This window comes from Struthio camelus, chromosome 4 (genome assembly GCF_040807025.1).
Source record: "Struthio camelus isolate bStrCam1 chromosome 4, bStrCam1.hap1, whole genome shotgun sequence".
Classification (NCBI taxonomy): Eukaryota; Metazoa; Chordata; class Aves; order Struthioniformes; family Struthionidae; genus Struthio; species Struthio camelus.
Genome location: NC_090945.1, coordinates 58703670 through 58725845, shown reverse-complemented (window position 1 = coordinate 58725845; position 22176 = coordinate 58703670). Strand labels below are relative to the sequence as shown.

Here is a 22176-nt window from a genome sequence, read left to right as displayed (position 1 = left end):
CGTGCCGGCTCCCCAGCACGAGCGCGCTTCTGAGCCATGCCAGGATGAGATCCAGGACAGGAAGCACGAGGTGGAAGACAGCCCTAGCACAGCCCAGGCTATACCCCAGTCTGGATGACTGAGAAACCAGGACTGTGCAGAATACGTGCTCCTCTATTTAAACTTAGCTCTAGGGTTAGTTTGTGCGAGGCAGAAAAGCCATGCAATCACCAAGGGCAGTAGTAGTTGGTACTGCAGCCAGACGCATGCAGTGTTTGCAACAACAACTGTGCATGTCTAACACCCGTATTGCGGTGCCTGCTGCTGTGTGCCTCCAGCTAGTTCGTGAAGCGATCCTTGTTGCTTGTTACCTCACGTTCTATTCACCACTCTAAACCTAATTGTGTTTGCAATAAACTGCTGTGATTACATAAAAGGAGGATTTTTTTTTGCCTCAGCTGAGGACAGGACAGCAGATATAAGTGGAAAGTTGAAGATAGCTCAAACTTATGTATGTCAATATCTGGATATTTTGTAACAATAATACAGGATTTCAACTCTGAATAATGCTTACGGAGCTGAGCTCTTAATGACTTCTCTCCATAATATAGGGTCTTGTTAGCTTGAGTTCAAAAATAATGGAAGGGATATTTTAAAAGCCTGTAAATGCAAGTGTTTATTGAGAGTGTCAGTGAAGTAGTTGAATATTCTTGGCTTCCTGGTAGGCATTCATCATATTGGGAGACCAGACGTTTGGCTTTTAAAAGCCTTATCAGAAGGGAAAAAGATTTGATGTTTTGCATAGTTGCGATAAAACGTCACCCAAAGAGAAATTTTGAAAACACTGCTTTATTTCTGGGAGCAATAAAAATATAGGAAGCAAGTGGCCTGAATTTTAAATGGAGCTAAAGTAATTCTGTGAGGGTGACTGAAATGCAGTTCCCAAGAAGATAGGGCTGGGATCCAGGAGCTGATTATTTGTAATTATACTCGCCCTGAGCTAACAGACTGTCTCATTGGAGGGTTTTTTTTTTTTTTTTTTTTTATGACTTAAAGCACAGATTAGCTATTATAGTTATCTTCTGCTACAGTGTATTTCTCTGAGCTTTCAGTTTATGTATTTCTAAATTATTATTTTATATATATTTTAGAAAAGAGAAGAAATACATAGATGAACGCTGGAAAAATGTCAACGTCGGGGACTTCATCCGGCTTTCACGTAATGAAATCATTCCTGCTGACATGGTGCTGTTATATTCTACTGACCTGGATGGAATCTGTTATATTGAAACAGCAGGCCTTGATGGAGAAACCAACCTAAAGCAGAGGCAGGTGGTGAGAGGATATTCAGAGCAGGTGATAATTGTGTGTTTCTAGTGGCTTAAGAAAGTCAACATGCCAGATGATCAACTAGAAAAGCCCCCAGCTTCCTAGATTACCTAGTTCTTGATAGCTCAGTAATCCCCAGATAAAAGCAAACTAACCAGATAACATAGTTTTACTTTGTGTCCAGAGTTACTCTGGAGCAAATCTCTTTGAGTTTACTTATCCCAGAATAAGAGAGTCCTATTTCAAGTGACACAAGCCAGTAAAAATATTCAGTTGTATATCAGAAAGTCACTTACAGTGCTTTTCATTTCTTGGGATGAAATTGGAATTTTTTAGAATAAGAGCTGTGTACCTTATTAGCCCTAACACTATCTTCTCTCTTTCACTGTTTTTTTTTTTTTCAATTGCAAGTGTACTTTTAGCTCTAACTCTGTTCCTTCAAGGATTTCTAAAACCTTTCGAACCCCTCTGACTTTCTGCTACAAGCCTACTGTGAACAGTGCTAACTGGGCTGTCTTCCCTTTGAAGACTGAACATCGCTGAGTCTCAGCAGTTTTCCACACGCTAAGTGAACTCAGTGGATCTTTGCTTTTCCAGCATGAAAGTCACATGGTTAGGGCTTTATAAGCAATTCATAAAAGCCATTTCAGGTCCTGAAGAGATAACTGCCATTGTTTTAATACCAGACAAACCAACTTTATTTAGTATTAAGTCTAGTAGACAAAATACTGGAGAAAGTCACAAAGAAGATGGTGTCAAAAGAAAAAAATAAAGACATTTTTTAAGTCTTCAGCGCATCTGGTACTCATGCTGAAACGGGCCACACTGAATGCAACAGCAGAGAGGACTTGGTGCTGTCTGTAAGAAGAGACTGTTTAGTCCTCTGGAGATAAAATCGCAAGAACTCTGCATTGTCAGCAGTGATGAGGAGGTGAGGAAGAGTACCTTCCTGGGAAGACTCCTCTGATTCTTATGAGTGTGGTAAAACCAAAGCCATGGTGTGATATCGATGAAGAAAGATGTTTCTTATTCCCTTACAGAAACATACATTCTTTTTTTTTTTTTTCTTTCTGTCATACTGTTTTCTGATTGAAAGGCCTATTTGATCTCTGTAGATAAGTATCATTAGATAAGCCAAAGTTCAAATGACTCGATAGGCCATCGTACTGAGATGGCTCTGATCTCATACCAACTCCTGCTTCCAAGCTTTGATTTTCGGCCTCACTCAAGCAGGAGACCACTTTCTCTATTTCCAGAAGGCTTGCACCAGAATGCTAGTCATACTGTCTAAAAAAGTGACGATTTTTTCACCATCGAAGACTGTTTGTTTTTGTCCTCAAAAATTCTTGGACAAAAATTCTTGTCATTCTAGGGTATTCTCATTGGAACTGGATAGACTGTGAATATAGAGGCCTGGTCAACTTCGCACACCTCCAGCCTCCTGACAGCTCAGGTCCAACCAGAGGCTTCATCCTCACAAACTCAGGCTGGGCAGTGCTGTGTGCAGTAGTTAGCTGACTGCCTGCCCCCTCAGCTAACTTGTTGCGTACCAGTTTTTTTTAAGCATCTCAGAGCAATAGGAGAAACTAAATCTAATTAAAGGATATCTAAGGAGGACTAAGAAGACCCGACCCACTTGTCAGAACGCTATGTCCCTTCCTCTTCATGACTCTGAGCAAGTGGAAACACAAACAAAGGTTATCAGTGAGACAACTGTTCTTGCACTTGGGATTACTTTAAGAAAAGGCAACGCAAAATGGAAGCGTGAAACAGTTGAAACCCTCAGATGTTCAGTCAGATGTTATTTTCTGGCAACTTAGACTAGCATAGTCTTTTTGACGTGCTTATATATGACAACAGGAAAGAATTTGGGAGAGGTAACTCAAAAGGCCTCATAGATAACAGCTGGCAACAAGGCACAGAACACGGCGTCTCCATCCACTTTGGCGTTCTTAAGGAAATATCCTGAAAAACTGCTCTCTGAGGATACTGAGCTATTTAATGAATAAACTGGCATTGCTCTGCTGCTTTCAAGAGACTAGAAGTTTGTTTCCCGTTAAGAGGGGATTAATGTCCTTTTCCTTCCACACCTCATGTGGTTAGCCAAACCATGCATAGATCCGCTGGGGTGGAGAAGCCAAAATACCATCACTGCGAGTGGTGAGCTGCAGCATCCTCAGACGTAGTGGAGGGTAAAGTGATGTCCTTTTCTGCCAGGCTGATAAAAGGAGTTGCCAGTTTTCCTCTTCCATCTTGACTATGCACCCCCTCTCCCCCGATACCATCAAATCGTATCGACAACACAGCCAAAACAGCAAGTCTGGCCTTGAGAAGCTGCCTCCCTCCCCATTCCAGTGGAGTCTGATACAGAAATAAATTTCTTCTGGCCCAGGAAGAGCTGAGTGCCTATCCCAAGATAGGCACCCTTTTGGATGTAGTTTTAGTCACCTCTGTTTTTTACTGACATAGAGTAGACATAATTCCTATGCCTACCATGGGTTGCACCTAGAGGTTTTGTGGTTGCTGTTTCAAGTATATTGCAAGAAGCTGCTGCCAACTGTTTCACAGCTGTTAGGGATCATCTGACCAAGATGTCTGACCATGGTTCAGTTGTGCATCAGAAATCATATGGTTTCACCAGAAATATATGTCTGGAGACAGTTTCCAGAATGCAGAAGAAACGAATCTACTGCTTTGGTTATTTTACTCCCTTCATGGGGTAATCCTCATTTTCTTTGTTCTCTTTTTTGCATAATCGTCGCACAGGGCAAAATGCGTGAGAAGCAGTAATCAATGTACCCTAGTACATTTTACAGAAAGTTTTTACTTCCTATACAAATTAACAAGAGAAAGATAGTGGAGAAAAAGGTCTTTCACAGTTAGTTAATTGCATTTACAAAGAGAGCGAAGGTTATCTGTCTAAGACTGTTCATGACTTAGAATAGTGCAACAAATCAATGCAGCAAAATATATTAAATTTTTTTTTTTTATTAAGCCAACTAAGGTGTATGCTAATAATAGAATGTTATGCTTCCTGGGTTTCAAATTATATTTATGGGGTTGTGTTTTAGCCCACAGTTGTTGTTCTGCTCATGTGACGAGTCACCCAATTATGGCAATATAGTCTTCTAAGTGACCTGTAATTACACAGAAGGCGTTTTTAGTTAAGACTAAGAGTTATAGACTTGGGCCTGGAGTGTGAAACCTTAAATTCACTATTTTTTTAAAGGGTAGAACAACTAACTTTCCAAAGACTTAGTGGAAGGCACTCAACTTGGAAACGGTTCTGTTATACCAGAGGCTAGATTTCCACATATCCTGACTATTCCCATATGCCATTAATTTCAACTGCAATTGCAGGTACCCAGTCATTCCAAAAACAAGGGCCTTTAACTTTTGCTTGCTTCTTGTCAGGTTTCATTCTTTATTAATAAGAACGTTTGTGTGGCTTGGCATTTCTCTTTATTGAAGAGCTCCCCCGCTCTTCATTCACCACATGTACTTCTAGTCTTTCCTAACAGCTGTTTCTTCAGTGTTGGTAAGGCTCAATCATCATTAAAAAGCTCTACCTGAAAAACTTTCTTTGTGTTAGCACAGCTAGCAACTTGGTCATGGAATCAGAAACAACACAGTTTGGAAGCAGTTCTACTTACAGAGAAGTCAGTGTCTATTTTTTCCTCACCATTTAAAAAAAAAGAGAAAAGAAAAAGGGAAATCTCAACTTTTCAGATGCTCTTCTTGCATGTTTTTTCTTTCTTCATCACTTTGCACCATTTTCTCCTCCCCAGTGTCATCAGGATATCAGCAACTGAGCTGATACTTGCCAAAGTTTGATATTTACTGGAAAGTCCTTGCCTGACCTCTAAGTCTGATTGACCCTGGTTTGTAGGTTTGCTAACATCAGCAACTCGCAAGTTTGAAACTAAATTCTTAGAGATATCTACACCTATGACTTGATGAAGTTTCTAAGTTCCTTCACATTTGGTCTGTTCTTTGTTTTTTTTCTGTGGCTTTAGGTCTCCGAAATTGATCCAGAAAATTTTTCAGGTAGAATAGAATGTGAAAGTCCTAACAACGACCTCAGTCGTTTCCGAGGCTTTATGTAAGTAGGTTTGGTAGCTCTTTAAGCTAATGTCGTTTGCTTTGGTGTTCGTGCTAATTTTCATAGAGCTTGTAACGTTTGCTTTAAAAAATAATTACAATGTGTTTTCTTTTGTTTTTTTGTCAGTTTGCATCACTGTGTTTTTGAGTACAGCCAAGCAGATAGACCTCCAGAAGGGGCTTTCTAAATAGCGGATTGTGAGCTGGGGAAGCTTGCTAGTACTTTCTTTTTTTAATTGAATATTTTCAACGTCTTAGTTCAGGCTGCTTTGCAATTTTGTATTCCTTATTTGGGATGGCTATTTTAAATCTGCTGTTAATGACATGTGATATCTGCCGAGTAATTATGTCCTTAATATTCACTCTGGACCACTGCCTGATTGGACAAGCTGCATTGCTCAGCTTCAGAAATGGGAAGGACTGGCTTCCACCCCTACTCTGACTTGTTCTGTGTAACCCTCAGTGACTTAACCAAACTCCTTTTGGTCTTAGTTTCTCATCTGTCTCTTTTATTCTTAGAAGTCTATGATTTTCCTATAGACAGTAGGAAGACAAAATACTATTTCATGGAGTGACTAGTTTTCAATTTTTGAGGGGTGTATGGTCTGCTCTCTTCGTAGTGGGTAATGATATGTTAGAAATATGAAAAGAAAAAAAAAACATACATAAATCTTGGTCTCTGAGAAAAACCTTGAGTAACAGTGGGCTCACCTGCACTGAAAATATGCCATGGGGGTTAACCATGCACACAGTAGTTTTAGAATGAGATTATAAATTGTGTTTGAATTTGTCTGATGTTGGCAATCCAAATAGAAGTCATCTGCTTTCAGACTTGGTGTTTGTCCTGAGCTCATTTCAGCTGCATGGCCTGCTTCTGATATGTCAGCTAGAAAACACCAGGCTTGTAAACATATGACAGTTTTACTGTGGTGCCTACATGACTAGGTTTTCAAAGGCAATCAGCATGCCAAATGCTCCATTTTTTTCAAAAGTCCAGCCAGAAGTGTCAGAATGGTAGCCAGTGACTAGCAGCCTCTCTGGGAAAAAGGCTGTCTCATGCTTTTCCAAAGTTTGACTGGTAATTGGTGGAGTTCTATGGGCTTGGAAAGTAAACCAAGGTAACGTGCTGTCTTTTCAGTGAGCATTCAAACAAGGAACGAGTGGGCCTCGGCAAGGAGAACTTACTGCTCCGAGGATGCACAGTAAGAAACACAGAAGCTGTTGTAGGCATTGTGGTATATGCAGGTTAGTGAACCACCCTGGCTTTCACAGATTTCCTTGCAAACACGATGAAGTTACCTGCCCTAAGAAACAGTATCACACAAAGGGAAATATCTTCTCTTTTCCCTGAGACGGCAAGCTTGAATGCAGCATAAGGCAGCTATAGCGCAAAGCGTTAAAACTGGATGTCTCTTTCTGTTTTACAAATGTAAAGGGCTGATACATCTGAGTATTCATGAGAGGCCGGTTCTGTTCTGTGTGAAGAGGTCCTTTTCCTCAGTTGTTAGCTGCTATGGCAAATCCAAATTTTGAAAGGGACATGGAGATGTGTGGCTTTCTTACGAGTTTTTTCTGCCGCAGAATTGAAGTTAATGCTGCTATTTGGTATTCCATATCAAAGGGCAGCTATTTTAAGGCTAATCAATGTTATATATTCAGTCAGATAATTATAATGCAGGTGCAGAATGTTGTAGGAAATAATGTTAGAAATAATATAGAAAATATCAAGAATATGGTTGTTAAAATAGGAGGAGATATTATTAACAGGTATGAGATAACGTGTAGGCAACAAATTTTGATTTATCTTGTTGCTTTCTTTAGGACAGATTTACTTCCTATATTGCAGGAGCAGTTAGTTCCCTTGCTTATGTTTGGAATCTCTGTTCAAATACTGCTTAGTAGAAACATCCAGTTTCATAGAGCTTTAGCAATATATTTTAGTTCTTATACTTGCTAGCAGAGAATTTCAACCTGTGTTGTGATTACAGGCCATGAAACCAAAGCATTACTGAATAACAGCGGCCCACATTACAAACGCAGTAAATTGGAAAGAAGAGTGAACACTGACATCCTTTGGTGTGTTCTGCTTCTAATTTTAATGTGTTTAACTGGGGCAGTAGGTAAGTGAGAATCTGTAAACTCCTGCTATTTTCCCCTTTCATCCTGTACTTCTTACTGTTTTATTTTGGGGCTGGTTCATTTTAATGAATCCCCATTTCAGAAACTGCCTTTACCCGTGTGTAATTCCCTAGCAGTGGGGGATGCTGCCGGGTTTGAGTGTATGTTGTAACGTTTCATCTGCAGTGTTGTCAAAGGTATATTTCTGGTGAAAGTTCTTGGGTCTGGAGCCCGTTTCTCCAGTTCGTTTCCCTCTTTCCTCGCTAATTGCTCTGCAGAACTCATATTTTCTCTTAGAATTTTTCAGCTAAAATGAGATACCGTACAGTAGGTACAGTATTGTGGGGAGAGGCCTAGTTTGAGCAGAGTTGTAAGTATTTGATATTTTAGGGGTTGATTAGAAGGGGAGTTTGCGTACTGAAATCTGAACAGGCTTAAGTTTTATGACCAGTCAAAAAGCTGTTTAAAAGCTGTTTAAAAGCTGTTTAAAAAAACTGCTTCAGACTACACTTAACAAATGTATCTTATGCACTCGAATCACAGTATGTGTTACCTGAAACTGCTTTTACTGCTGAGTTTTAAGTTTCCTACCATAAACTTATCTTCTGATTTACACAGAATCTCTTCTATGGCAATATTTATTTCACAGAGCCATAAACTGGTTAGGATGGTTAGGACCTAAGGATGTACCTATTACAGGTTACATGAAACCTGGACAAGCAAGGATAAGACAATTCATTGCCAGAGTTTTTGAAAAAAAATTTTTTTGAAGTGTTCATCAAGTGTAACTAGTACTCTTCTAGTTTTAATATGCGCTGTATAGAGGTTCTATTGATATGAGTGCAGTAAGACATTTGTTTATGAATGCATCGAACAGTTAATTAACTTACATGGAGTTCCCCTAGAGAAGAAGGTCAAGAGTTAAAATGATAATTTAAATGCGTGGAGTAACTGCAGAGTAGAACAGCTAACACCATGACCCTGAACCACAGTGCAGTCTATGTAAAACTGATTCACTTTGTCTTGTTCTTGTTTTCAAGGCCATGGGATTTGGTTAAGTAGGTATTCAGAAATACCCTTTTTTAACATCCCTGAGCCAGATGGGAAATCAATTCCTCCGACGTTAGCAGGGTTCAATATGTTTTGGACAATGATCATTTTATTACAGGTAACTTTGGTTTGTTTTGAACATGGGTCATATTATGTTCTTATTTGTATCTTTGGAGTAACTCTTTGGCTTCCGTGGCGTTGCTTTAAGTTTGTAACTGGTCAAGGAACTTGGTTTCATTGAATTCTCATGTTTTATTTTGGTAGGTCTTGATCCCAATTTCTCTCTATGTTTCAATTGAAATTGTCAAATTGGGACAAATTTATTTAATCCAGAATGACATTGATTTTTACCATGAGAAGACAGACTCTACAATTCAGTGTCGAGCACTGAATATTGCTGAAGACCTTGGCCAGATTCAGTATATCTTCTCCGACAAGACTGGAACTCTCACTGAAAATAAGATGGTTTTTCGGAGGTGTAGCATTGCAGGACAGGAATATTGCCATGAGGAAAATGGTAAGACGTTTAACAACCTGTGTGCGTTATGTGTCCTTTCTCTGTTCTCAGAGAAGCTGAAAGTTCATAGGGGTCAGGTGGACTTTGTGAGGTCTGTGTGGTGGCAATACACACTCATGGAGGGTGTGTTCAGACTGGTCCCACTAATAGCCATGCGTTTTTCCCCATTATTTGTATCCCTTCATATATATTGTGCTGTGTACTAAGAGAGTTGAACTCTGGATGTGAGGTGCTACTGGGCTGATAGTCAAGTTCCAGCATATTTCGTACCACCAACAAAATACTCTTTATTCTCTCTGGAGGAAATCATGTCTGCTACATTTTGCTTCTTTCCTTGTAATTTTCAGAGCCAGACCATTGGAAAGTCGCCTATCTAGTCAGTCATCTCTCTCTCTCTCTCCCTTTTTTTTTTTTTTAAGCTAGTGCTTGCCCAGTGTTTAGAGTTCAAACATCCTATTCACTACCACAGAAGATACTTCAATGTGTCCTGTACTGCTTTTTTGGAGTGTACCTTAAGGCTCCAATTCAACATACTGCTGCCTTTGAGAATGCAGTAACCCTAATAAAATATACCCTGAAGTCAGGGCTTTAACAGTAATGTTAAGGTAGAAATCAAGCAGATGTATGTACAGGAGTGTGTTCAGGCTCCAAAGGTAAGTACCTTCATGAAACATTAAGAATGTTTTATTCTTGCTTACATCTTTACGCACCTGTTTGTTGTTAGCTGAAAAGTCAGAAAGCAATGTTACTGGATAGCTGCTGCCTCACTGAATTGCCTCGTACCAGAATATCTTTCTGTGTACATCTCATGAGAGCCTATTTGTAGCCTTCTGAGGGCCTGGAGAAGATACAACTCCAGACACAAGAGGAAACATATAGTGTTGTAAAATCTTTGATTCAATTAGCTTATTTGTTAACTAGAAAAAAAACAGTTTTTACCACGATTATGCTATGCAAGTACTGGTGACTGCAGACATTTGATATTTCGTTGGTAGGCAATGCAGGTTTCTGTATGAGATCAAAGAGGAGATGCAGACAGGTAGACACATGAATCACCGCAGTGCATTAAAAAACTGCTTGTGGTTCTGCTGGTTTTGCTGCCAGATGGTATTACTTGCTTTGAGCGAGCAATAGGCACACCCTGCTGGCCACAGCAAGGAATCAGTTCAGCCCTTCTTTTATTGTGTCACAGGAACAGATGGTTACAAACCATTTTTACAATAATTTCTGTGCATCTTTGGAAAACTGCGTGTTGTGGGTGTCCTGGCACTTCTTTGGCTTCGCATAATTTACTGGGAAGGATGACGAGCAGAGTTAGAAGAAATACCTTCAAGTTTTGAACTAGCGAATGAACAACTTTAAAGATGTAATACTTTTTCAGAGTATTTTCTACAGGCATGAAAAGTATTTCAGAAGAGGTAAACCAAGGAGTAGTGAGAATGTATTAGCTGTGGCAGATCTAGGCCTCGCTGTTCCAGGAATAGTATGTCTACCGCTTATTTCCCCAAAGAGTTCAGATAGCGTTAACTTCAAAAAATATCAGTGCCTTGATTGTGTTCATAGCTATTTCATGTTGTGCCCTAGCTTCTCCCTAGAGATTATGCATATGCTTCTTACTAACAAATATAGAAATGATGTGAACCTGAAAATCAGTCTGAAAAGTGTTTGAGGGCCTATGTTTTACTTAGTTCTGTTTTATTTTTGTAAAACTTTACTTGTAGGATTTACTGTTATTTGTTCAGTTGCACAGAGGTGCTGTTAGCAAGGCTTTCTACTACACGTAGTAGCAGTTGCACTGCAGCGTAGTCTATACATACATTTCTATACCTGTATCTGTAAAGCCCAGGGTGAAGGGATGCCTATAAGGGAAGCACGTAACACCAATGATTGTGATACCATGTTGTCCTCGTTATAGGTGTCTGCAAACGGTGTTCTGGCTAATATAACATGTACTGCCTCTCTGAACTTGGCAAAAGGCAGATCTGCAGAGCAGCGTGGTGACACAAGAGGCAGCGCACGTGTCACTGCAGCCACAGCACGCAGGCAGCTGTACGGCTTCTGAGCAGGCTGAGAGCAAGGGTGGAATGGGCATGTCCTAACCTGTCACTCCAAACCCATATTCGGTCACTGCTGCTGCTTTCTTTCACGTGAAGGGTATCAATGTCACAAGTGGGATGTTATATTTGGTAGTAGTTGAGAGCCATAGTTTGTTACATATCTACCTACTTTTTTGAGATCTATTTTTTTGTTTTTTTTTAAATCTATATTGACATCAGAGAGGTGACTTCACAAGGGAGGTATGCGCTGTGGTCTCCCTGCTTTCCTCGGACTCATCAGAACGGCACGTTGCGGGAAAGGAGGTTTTCGTTTATGTTCTGCAAAGAGAAGATAACAGGAAATAAGAAAAAGTTAAGAGGATAGGAAATCTGGTGGTTCCTTTTCTGGACATAGCTATGCTCGTGCACTTTGGCTAGGAGGAAAAGGAAGTTGTCCATACTGTCCTGGAACAGATGCAGTCTTAGCCCATTTGTGGATTAATAGAGTATCCTTGAGATCATCCTCTCAGTCCCTTAGTTCATAAATCTGTGTTACAGAATCCTTCCACGTCTGGTGGAAGTAAGTAAAATGAGGATTTTATTTGGCTAAAGTTAGGCAAAATGCTATCAGTAAATAATTTATTCATTTATTAATAAAAAATTTCCATTTGGGGACAGCCAAAAATACTAGAGAATTCAAGTTCTGTTTAAAGTGTGGGAACTGGGAGTCCCTACCAGCTGCATTTTGACTTTGTAGGGGGTGAGCCCTGGTTTTGCACTAAGCCCCCTGCTTTCCATTCTTCCTTCTACAGTCCATTATGCCCCGGCTTTATTTTACAGTATTTTTATTTTATTCTGTAAACAAAAGTGAACAGCTACAGCAGGATGCATTGATCCGGGTGTATAAGTGGTTTAAATCTGCAGTCTGAGAGATGGGAGGGTCCTTGTTCTAAATCTATTTCATGACTGTCGCAAACGTCTTTGGTTTCCGCGTTTCCTACGTGTTGTTTTTAAGAAGATGCTTGGAAGTTCCTGAAGTGGACCAAATGCCCAAACCTTACAAAAGAAATTGTCCAACACGGGAAACAACAGCTGTTTTTCAGTTAAAAGAAAAGAACTTTTTGGTATGTTTTTTCCCCAGTTCAGCCACCAAATGGAAAATGTCTGTCTGACGTAATTCTGCTCTACCACTATATGCTCTTGCCTCCAAGGTGTACTTATAATAATTGTAATATTAGGACACAAGGCAGCTTCTTCCATCCCATTTCTGAGCACCAGAACTGGAGACTTTTGAATTGTGGATTGATTTCCCATTCCCATAAACCGGAATAATATCCTGCTTTTCATCTCTCTCCTGTACAGTCGCTGCCACTTTAAATAACAAAGAAGCGCTGTCACAGGAGATGTCTGTATGTTATTATTGCTTTTTAGGATGTCAGTGTTTGTATTCACACTTAACTGAGATAAATGGGCAGTTCACAGCTCTCAGAACTGTTTTTTCATGTTACTTGTAGATGCAGATATTGAATTGCTAGAGCATGCTCGTTGCATGCTATTTTCACTATAACAGGTGAAAACTTGAAAGCTAGACAGTGTACAGTGATCCAGTGCTGTCTGGATTAGGAATGCAAACTCTTACACTTGGTCAAACCTGGTCCCAGCACCCAGGTGCGCACCTTTGGATATATTCTCAACAGGCCGATGACAGCACTAGCTAGTTTCTGTTTGCTACAGAGGAATCTTTTGCATCACTAATTTTTCTAGCTAAATTTATGGGCAGAGAACGGCATTTAAATCTATGGAACAGAGGTGTTAGATGTGTCATTACAAAGTTTTATTATTGAAGCATGCTTTTCAGTTCAAAATTCAAAATAATTGTATACGTTTTTGGTGGTGGGGGGGGGTTCAATATATAAATGGCAAGAAAGCATTTCACTGAATTCCTACTGGAAGCCGTACCTCTCAAACCACTGTCATGCGGTCCTGCTGAATCATAAAATAATTGGACTTAGAAAAGACATCAGGAGGTGATTTAGTCCCATTTCTCTACCCTAATGCAGAATTGTTGCTATTCTTTGTAAACTTTTTCTTTGTGTGTCTTCAGGACCTCCAGTGATGACTGATCCACAGCTTTCTCAGGCATTCTGTTCTAGTGTTTCATGTTTTCTGTGACAGCAAGTTTCCCTGTCTCCTGACCTGAGCCTGTCTTGCCACAATTTAGGACCCTTGCATCTTCTATTACCCACAGTGTGTACAGAAGAGAGATTATTTCTTTTCTCTTTGCAGTTGCCCTTTACATACTATTATTTGGCTCCCATCAATGCTCTCTTCTTGAGGCTAAGTAGCTCTTAACTTGCTCAATTATTTCCTTGTGGGTCATGTTTTCTAGACATCTGATTATTCTTGCTCTCTCCTCTGAATTCTTCCAGTGGAGTGTGTTTCTCTTCAGTGCAGTGTTCGAAACAGAATGATGACAGTTTGATAGCTTACTGGGTTTTGATTTTTAATAAAGTGTAGATTACTCTTAGTAAGGAATTTAGTACATAGTTAAGTTTTGTTTCCTAAGCCTCCAGTGTTTTATAAAAAATTCATTTTGCTTATGAAACAATGATTTTGTTATTCTTTCTGTAGCGAAGAGGTTGGAATCCTATCGAGAGATGGATTCAGAAGATGAGGATTTACCTGATGGTCGGCGTGGCTCTTTCAGCCTTATGTCAGAATTGAGGGGGCACAAGAGCAAAGCAGTGAATGAGTTATCTGGTGGTTACCCTGCATTAGGAGGGGAAGACGATGCCAGTGATGTTCCCCACTCAGGACACGTTGCTTTCAGCAGCCGCATTGTAAGTAGAAGTTGTTGGGTTTTCATACTAAATTTCTGGAATAACTCATGAAGGATCTCTTTTTACCCTAGTTGAGCTGAGCACTTGTCATGTAAGAGACCCTTCCTTTCTTTCTTTCATCAAAATGAGAGCCTCCAGTGGTTGCTTAGCTGAAGCCAATCTACGGCATACGTTTTAACTTTTTAATCAATGGCAAAAATGAAACTGGGGGTTGTTGTTTATAAAGACAGGCCAGAACTGCTATAGAAGCGTAAGTTGTTAATACCTATTCAAAGCTGTTTATGAAAAAGCAGATGGGAAACAAAGACCAGTTAGGGTAATACTATGTGAAGTGGAAGACAGGAGTTCAGTACCTTATTTCTCCTTTTCCCCCTGAAGAAATCGTTTAGACCCAGTCTCAAGTGAAATTTTTTTAGATATTTTAAGTTATGTTAGGTATCTAAGTAGGACTTAGACTTTCTCCCATAAAATGCTCATAGGCAAGCTCAGGAGGCATGGGTTAGATGAGTGGACAAGGAGGTGGACTGAGAACTGGCTGAATGGCAGACTGCAGAGGGCTGCGGTCAGTGGCACAAAGTCTCGCTGGAGGCCTGTAGCTAGCAGTGTCCCCCAGGGGCCAGTACTGGGAACAGTGTCATTCAACTTACTCATGAATGACCTGGATGAAGGGACACAATGCCTCCTCAGCAAGTCTGCTGATGATACAAAACTGGGAGGAGTGGCAGATACCCCAGAGGGCTGTGCTGCCATTCTGAGGGACCTGGACAGGCTGGAGAAACGGGCAGAGAGGAACCTCCTGAAGTTCAGCAAAGGCAAGTGCAGGGTCCTGCACCTGGGGAGGAACAGCCCCATGCCCCAATACAGGCTGGGGGCTGACCTGCCGGAAAGCGGCTCTGCAGAGAAGGACCTGGGAATCCCGGTGGACAACAAGTTGACCGTGAGCCAGCAACGTGCCCTTGTGGCCAAGAAGGCCAACGGTCTCCTGGGGTGCATTAGGCAGAGTGTTGCCAGCAGGTGGAGGGAGGTGATCCTGCCCCTCTCGTCAGCCCTGGGGAGGCCTCGCCTGGAGTACTGTGTCCAGTTGTGGGCAGGACTGGAGCATCTCTCCTAGGAGGAAAGGCTGAGAGAGCTGGACCTGTTCAGCCTAGAAAAGGGAAGACTGTGGGGGGATCTGATCAGTGTGTCCAAGTATCTGAAGGGAGGGTGTCGAGAGGGTGGGGCCAGACTCTTCTCCGTGGTGCCCAGCAATAGGACGAGAGGCAGCAGGCACAAACTGAAACACAGGAAGCTCCGTCTGAACATGAGGAAAAACTGCTCTATTGTGAGGGTGACCTGAGCACTGGGACAGGTTGCCCAGAGAGGTTGTGGAGTGTCCTTCCTTGGAGACATTCAAAAACCACCTGGACACGATCCTGGGCGATGCGCTCCAGATGACTGCTTGATCGGGGGGCTGGACTAGATGATCTCCAGAGGTCCCTTCCAACCTCAACCATTCTGTGATTCTGTGGCTTATACCCCCTTAATAACTTGGGGAATCCAAGCGATAGGGCCAGAGATGCAGAGAAACTGTCTCTCAGTGGGAACCATGGCACTGTGACCTTGCACAACAATGTGAGGAGGAAGCTGCTTTGGATTTTTGAGACGCTTGGGCCCTGCCACCTAACCAACCGCCTGCTGGGTGCCAGGCTGAGGCTGGGCTTGGCTGACAAAGGGACATTGCCAGAAGAAAAGGCAGAGAGAGAGAAAGCAGTTATGTTTGCCAATAAGGTAAGATTTAGATGGCTGAAGAAAAGATATTCCACTATGCACAGTTTCTTGTGGAGGAGTGCATAAAACTGTGTGAAAAGGTCAGTATTTGTATTTGGTAATACAGGCGTGACTAGCAAAAAGGAAGCATTTGTTTGGGTCACAAAGATGCGTGCTTTGGTTCTTGCTGGTATGATTCCATGATCACTCAAGCTAAAATGACTGCCTTCATCAGTTTGACTGGTTCATCAGTTTGTTCTTTTGGTTTAAGAGGTTTCTGGCATTTTATTTGTTTGTAATAGGCAGAATCTAGATGATGAATATTGCAGTTGCACTTATTAGGGGTTAACAGGGATAAAAGCGCTGCTTCTGTACCTGAAGGTATCAAAGTAACGTTCATCTGTTCGTCTTGTTTAACGTCTGTTGAAGCGTCTACAACTAAGGCTCTGCTATTCACCTGTCTTGGCACAAAATTTGCTGTTCGCAGTGGGCTAGTACAGGGCACTAAGGAGGCCAACATGCTCCTCCATTTCTAGTATTACCAACTCAGCATCTGACAGGAACGACCCTTTAACGAGAAAGGAAATTGTATGATCTATACTTCATTCATCTGCAGTTGATTCTACCTCAAGAGACTGAGATTAATTTAAAACCTTTTGACATCGGTCTCTTGAATCAGTTGTCGGTAATGTCTGGGGAATGATCATTTTCCCCTAGTATATGAGCTTTATATAGTACTTTTTGAATATATCTAGAAATAATTATTTGTGCAAGAAGTCCCATTTGGGACTTTAAGGGCTTATGTCCTAATGGACAGTTTTGTTAATTTGATCAATAGGAAACAGATGTTGTACCAGACACACAACTGTTGGAGAAATTCAGTCACATTTCTTCTCATTCCTATTCGCAATCAGAAGAAGCCAGCAGCGAGCCATGTTTGGAGGCAATGTACATCACTGACTTCTTCCTTGCTCTGGCTATATGTAATACTGTTGTAGTTTCAGCCCCCAATCAGCCACGTCAGAAGGTAAGATGGTCTTACTTTTAACTGTTTGGGCATATTTATAATTAAAAGTGCTCCCTGTAATTCGATTATGAAAGGAGAAAATAATTAACTGACATTTACAAAATGACCCTTTTCTCTGTTTTTTTTTGTGGGTTAGAAAGAAAGGAAATACTGTAAATTTTCTGAGTGCTGTGAGTTCTAATGCTGGCAGGATTTTTCTAATGCAGAAAACTTTGACTTGAATATTTATGCTTCTGTATGTAGATCATTTTTAACTTTTACAAGACCTATTTTGAGATTAAATTGCAATTACAGTTTTTATTATATTTTCAGTTATCTTTTGTCAGATATGTGCATAGCTTTCAGAGCTCCCTAACTCTCAGGTTACCTTTACAAATAGATTATTGTTGGCTGAAAGATAAGAATCGTTTCAGAAGACACCCAGGGTATTGGAACTGGGAAGGCTCTTTTCCTGTTCCCTGACTCTTCAAAAAGAGTTCCTGCAAAAGTATGGAAGAACAGGTTTCACATATATAATGACTTGAAGAAAAAATGCTTCTCAGTATAGAATAACAAGCCTCACCTTAACTGCACAGTGGATTTGTTAGACTGTCCTGGTTTAGTGACCTGGAGAGCTTGAGATCTTAAGTTCTTCCTGAGACTGACTGTTGTTTTCAGAACATACATCTAACTTTTGTCTAATGATGTTACTTTCTTTTTTTAACTAAAGTTGTTTTCCAGGGTGGGATTTTCATAATCTTACTGATTTTGACTGTGTTGCAGGGTAACTCCCAAATTCAACCTTGATCTGTTCCACACACACCCTGTGATTTCCATTTGCTGATTGTATCTTTCAAATAAAGTTTTTCAGTAACATGCAGAACTAGATTTTGCTGTCTATCTAGGCAGTGAACCTACAACCATGGCTGGAGACATTCCCCAAAGGTACCCTGTGGAGTGTTAGGTACCACCTGTGTATAAGTGAGCCTGGTCTTTTAGTATGCTTCCAGGCATTCCCAGACAAATCAACGTAGTAGGCAGCGTATATGTGAATGTGTGCAAGGGGCAATGGTTACTACCTAGTCATTCCTTAAGGAATGATGTAGAAAAGTATATCGGCTTTTTTTTTTTTTTTTTTTTTAGGATGATATTTCTAGATGACTTGTTAACAGGGAGAAAGATCTCCAAGTCACTAGTAGGTGCATTGGGAAGAGGGATATGGCATAAAGGTTTGAGTTCAGGGTTAGGAAATGACATGAAAGACCTCAAGGGAATGGGAGGTTTCGGTGTTTCCTTAGGGAGAGGTGATGCGAGGAGGATGTTCCTGGTCTCCATCTCCATGATGCTGAATAGAGAGACAGTACAAGTTGCGTAAAGTTGGGCTAGAACTGAAGCCAGAGTCTGTCCTTTTTTGTTGTTTTTCAATGACAAAGGAGAATGTGCTTCCTGGAGATAACTCACCCTTCACCAGTGATGAGAAATGAGTGTCAGCCATGCATGACTTACTGTTCATAAGCTAATTGCTGCCTAACTGTTTTGAATAACAGTAAAGCAAGTATTTTGTAACATTGATGGGAGAAGGACTGTCCTCTGGTTTAAATTCGCACGTTAAAAAAATATTGATAAGGTACTGTATTTTTAACTGTACTTGTAGTTAGTTACTGTGAAGGGTGCAGACTTGGTTTATTCTTTAAAAGTATCTTGCTGATTCAAAGCAAGAATTAAAATGTTTATTTCCATTTGCCATGATTTTTAAAAGGTGTAATGTCATACTAACTATTTCATTACTGAAATAGTTCTAAAGAGCAGTATTACATGGAATCATGAGTGAAACTTGGAATACATGCATACACGCAATTTTCAACTCTAAAATATTTTTACAATACATGTAGTTTGAATAAATACAGCTCTGACAAAAGCTCTTTAGTGTACTCACGGTAATAGGTTTATTTGAACCGGCCATTTTTAATATAAGTAATCAAAATCATGGTAGATTTCAAAATACTGCATTCATTATGAAGTATGCATAATTTGTAAGCTGTCTGTCTTTCATGAAATAAAATACAAAAATTTTAACGTGTATACTTTCTCTATCTGTTCTGTTCCAGATGAGGCTATCTTCACTGGGTAAGATGCCTATTAAATCCCTTGAGGAAATCAGGCAGATGTTCCAGAGGTTGTCAGTCCGGAGACTAAGTTCCTCTCCACTTCCAAGTGTAAAAGATTCATCATCTGAAAGCCCAAATAGTTTTGTGAGCAAACTATCTATTTTCAGGATGAAAGTGGCTTCACCTGCTGCAGATGGGACTGCTCAAAGGGCTGCTGAGCCTCCCTGTGGTGACAGCCCAGAAAGCCCCTCACTACCTCAGGAATTAGATACGGGGAATGTAGCTGCTGACTGTGAACACCACAGTGCTGGTTCCTCTCTTGAACAGTCTCCCTTACCTAAACTATGTTATGAAGCTGAGAGTCCAGATGAAGCCGCCCTGGTTCATGCTGCCAGGGCTTATAAATGTATTTTACGGTCTAGGACTCCTGATCAAATAACTGTGGACTTGGCAGGTCTGGGATCTTTAACATTTCAGCTTTTGCATATCCTGCCTTTTGATCCAATGCGAAAAAGGATGTCAGTGGTGGTTCGGCATCCGGTCTCCAACAAAGTGGTGGTATACACAAAAGGTGCAGACTCAGTCATGATGGATTTGTTGGGAACTGCGTTAGAAGGTATTTTGTATAACTTTATTCTTGGTTCACCTTTGTCATTCTCCAGTCTAGTTGAACAGAAGGGCCAGTGCGATTTGTAAGAGGAAGCAAGTAACCAAGCAGAACTCTGTGAATAGCCCCTTACAGGGAACACACAAAGATATTATTGCTTGTGACCTAGGTATGGCTGTGTTGTGTGCTGCTGTGGAAACTGAGAACAGAAAAGTTGCTGTCATTCAAAGACTTTAATGGAACCTAAAGAAACTGTTTATAGCTAGCTGAAGAATTTCCGGCTATAAAGTAAGGTTATCTGCTCAAGTGGTTGGCTGAATGAGAACCCCATTTCTGCTACGCAGTGAAAGATATTTGATAGACTTGATTAGAATGAGAGGCTTTCTAGCCTTAACCTGTGTTAGTGTATCTGAGCTTTTGGAGAGATGTGGTAGTAGCAGATGCTGTCACCGATCAACGCTTTGAGTTTCTTCTTGAGTACTGAGTATTTGAGTGTTTCTGGGTGTAAAAATAATAGCCAATGCCTGTAAAGTTGTACGGTGCCTCCTACTGGGCCCTGGTGTTCAGGGCTAAACGTTTTTGGAATCTGCCACAGGAGAGATGCACAACCTTGCTCCAGCACTAGCTGTAATTTATTCATACGCTGTAGCTTACACTCATTGTTTTTTAATTGAAGGTAATAAAAAGCAAGTATTATCTATGTATGTTAGAAAGAAATGATAAGTTCCAGAGATAATCCAATTTTTTTTTTTTTTTAATGATTTGGACAGTAGTAGAATGGAATTATTTTTAAAGGTTCACTGTCTGCTGTAGAAGCCAAAGGGAGTTGGTTTCTATGTTCTTTGGCTGATCTCATGGAGGAAGAGGGATGTTTTTAGCGTCAAGGATGCATTTTATCTCACCTAGTATTAGCCATCTAATGCCTGGACAGAAAGCCTCTGTAGGCCACAGGGAGGAAGAGGCACCTCCAGAGTGTATTTTGTTTTACTAGAGGAATAATTTCCTTTCTGAAGGTGCCTCTCCTCATTTTGACTCTCAAGGTAAGCTTGGGACCTAACTTCTACAAGTCTGAAGCTAGGTGAGTTGAATGCCTTTCTGGATATTCCACCCTTTAAGGATTATTTTTAAAACACTTCTCTGTGATTGTCCTTTTGGTTCCTTCTCACTAGACTAGTGACAATAAACCTGCTTAGTGGCTGTGGCCCAGTTCATTTTAGAAAAGCATTTCATTTTAGAAAAACATTTTGAGATGCTGGTGCCATCTGAAATATCTATCAGTGCCAGGCTGATTCCCCATCACTGCCTGTGCAGACTGCCACACCGCATGGTAGCCAGAGACACAGCTGCAGTACAGTCTGCAAACATGAAGATAAGTTCAGAATTAAAATAAAATCTGTTTAATATTTTGCTTTAGAAACCATGTTTAGTCCTTCAAAAACTTCCAGTATGTTTAGTCCAAGAATTTAATTTCCTTTCTTTGCATTTGTGTAACAGTAAGTTCAGAAACGGAACAAAAGAAAATTAAAGAGAAAACTCAGAGGCATTTGGATGGCTATGCTAGAAGGGGACTACGCACTTTATGTATTGCTAAAAAGGTATTTATTTCTTTATACATATTTTTGAGGATGTTTACAGCCCATGAGCAACATGAGCGGTATCACCTATGGAACAAACATCACGACTTTGAAACAAATGCTCCCGTTGCCACATGTTGATTATCATTGTTCTTTCAGGAGAAGTTTGTAAGTTGACCCAAATCAACTGCTAAATTCAGTTAGGTAGGCGTAGTTGTTGTCAGTATAAGATGCCAAGCAGCTTAATAGTGTTATTCTGCAACCAGGTTGACAAATAAATAGCCTGATTCTTTTGCATGAGTCCTGTTGGCTTGGAGCTGGGTAGAGTAGGTCTCATGTGAAACTTACCCTGTTTGCAGCTGTTTCCCAAATATATTCAACAAATGAAGTCAGGCCTGTTTTATGGGGTTTCACAAACAGTTCTCAGTGTTACAAGGTCTTGAAAACTAAATGCAAAACTAAGTGATGTTTTGAGATTCTATTTTGAATTTAAAGCTACTTAGAAGTAAAATTCAGTAGGGATTCAAACAGGCAAGAAAGCTTTTTACAAAGCCGCCTGCAAAGTGAAAGCATAGGCTGGGTAGCTGTACAGTGCTCCAAGCTGAGACTTTGATTCTGTGGCTGTGTCTATGCTGCCGTTAAAGAGCAGTAGGTAGTACCATATGCTCCCTTGCCTGCCTACGTGCCATCTGAACAGAAATGTATCAGGCAGCCTCCAGGCACCTGCAGGCTGCTGGTGAGCAACTTGTGCTGTGGAGCCTGGCAAGGCCTTCTGATAATTTATTAACACCATACTACATCTATGGACGTGCTGGGGGACACGTGGACTGCATTACAGGGGACTGCACTTCCAGGTTCAGTATGTGGACAACAGAATTGGCTCTGAGGACGTTTTCGGGGCCTCTTTGGAAACACAGTATAGATACGCCCTTTGTGTTTTTTCTCTCTCTGTAGGTGATGAGTGATGCAGAATATGCAGAGTGGTTAAATCTTCAATTTTTAGCAGAAACCAGTATTGACAATAGGGAGGAGCTGCTGCTTGAATCTGCCATCAGGCTTGAGACCAAACTAACTTTGCTCGGTAGGTAGAAAATGCTTTCACTCACAGGAGATCCCTTATAACAGTTGTAATCTGAATTTACCTGCAAAGAGCTGTGCTAACCTG

The 22176-nt window shown here is 40.7% G+C and overlaps 1 protein-coding gene across 11 annotated transcripts in view; it reads left to right on the top strand.

The window, feature by feature from the left end:
* ATP10D (ATPase phospholipid transporting 10D (putative)) overlaps positions 1–22176 on the top strand; it is a 50872-nt gene that overhangs the window by 15189 nt on the left and 13507 nt on the right. For 10 of the 11 annotated variants that reach the window (XM_068942956.1, XM_068942963.1, XM_068942954.1 and 7 more), the window contains 11 exons: positions 1131–1335; positions 5325–5410; positions 6548–6654; positions 7398–7529; positions 8568–8695; positions 8842–9094; positions 13762–13970; positions 16555–16743; positions 18831–19446; positions 20932–21032; positions 21966–22092. In XM_068942956.1, the coding sequence (XP_068799057.1) occupies positions 1131–1335; positions 5325–5410; positions 6548–6654; positions 7398–7529; positions 8568–8695; positions 8842–9094; positions 13762–13970; positions 16555–16743; positions 18831–19446; positions 20932–21032; positions 21966–22092 (2153 nt within the window). The remainder of the gene's footprint in view (positions 1–1130; positions 1336–5324; positions 5411–6547; positions 6655–7397; positions 7530–8567; positions 8696–8841; positions 9095–13761; positions 13971–16554; positions 16744–18830; positions 19447–20931; positions 21033–21965; positions 22093–22176) is intronic. The other variant, XM_068942965.1, reaches the window with a different exon arrangement.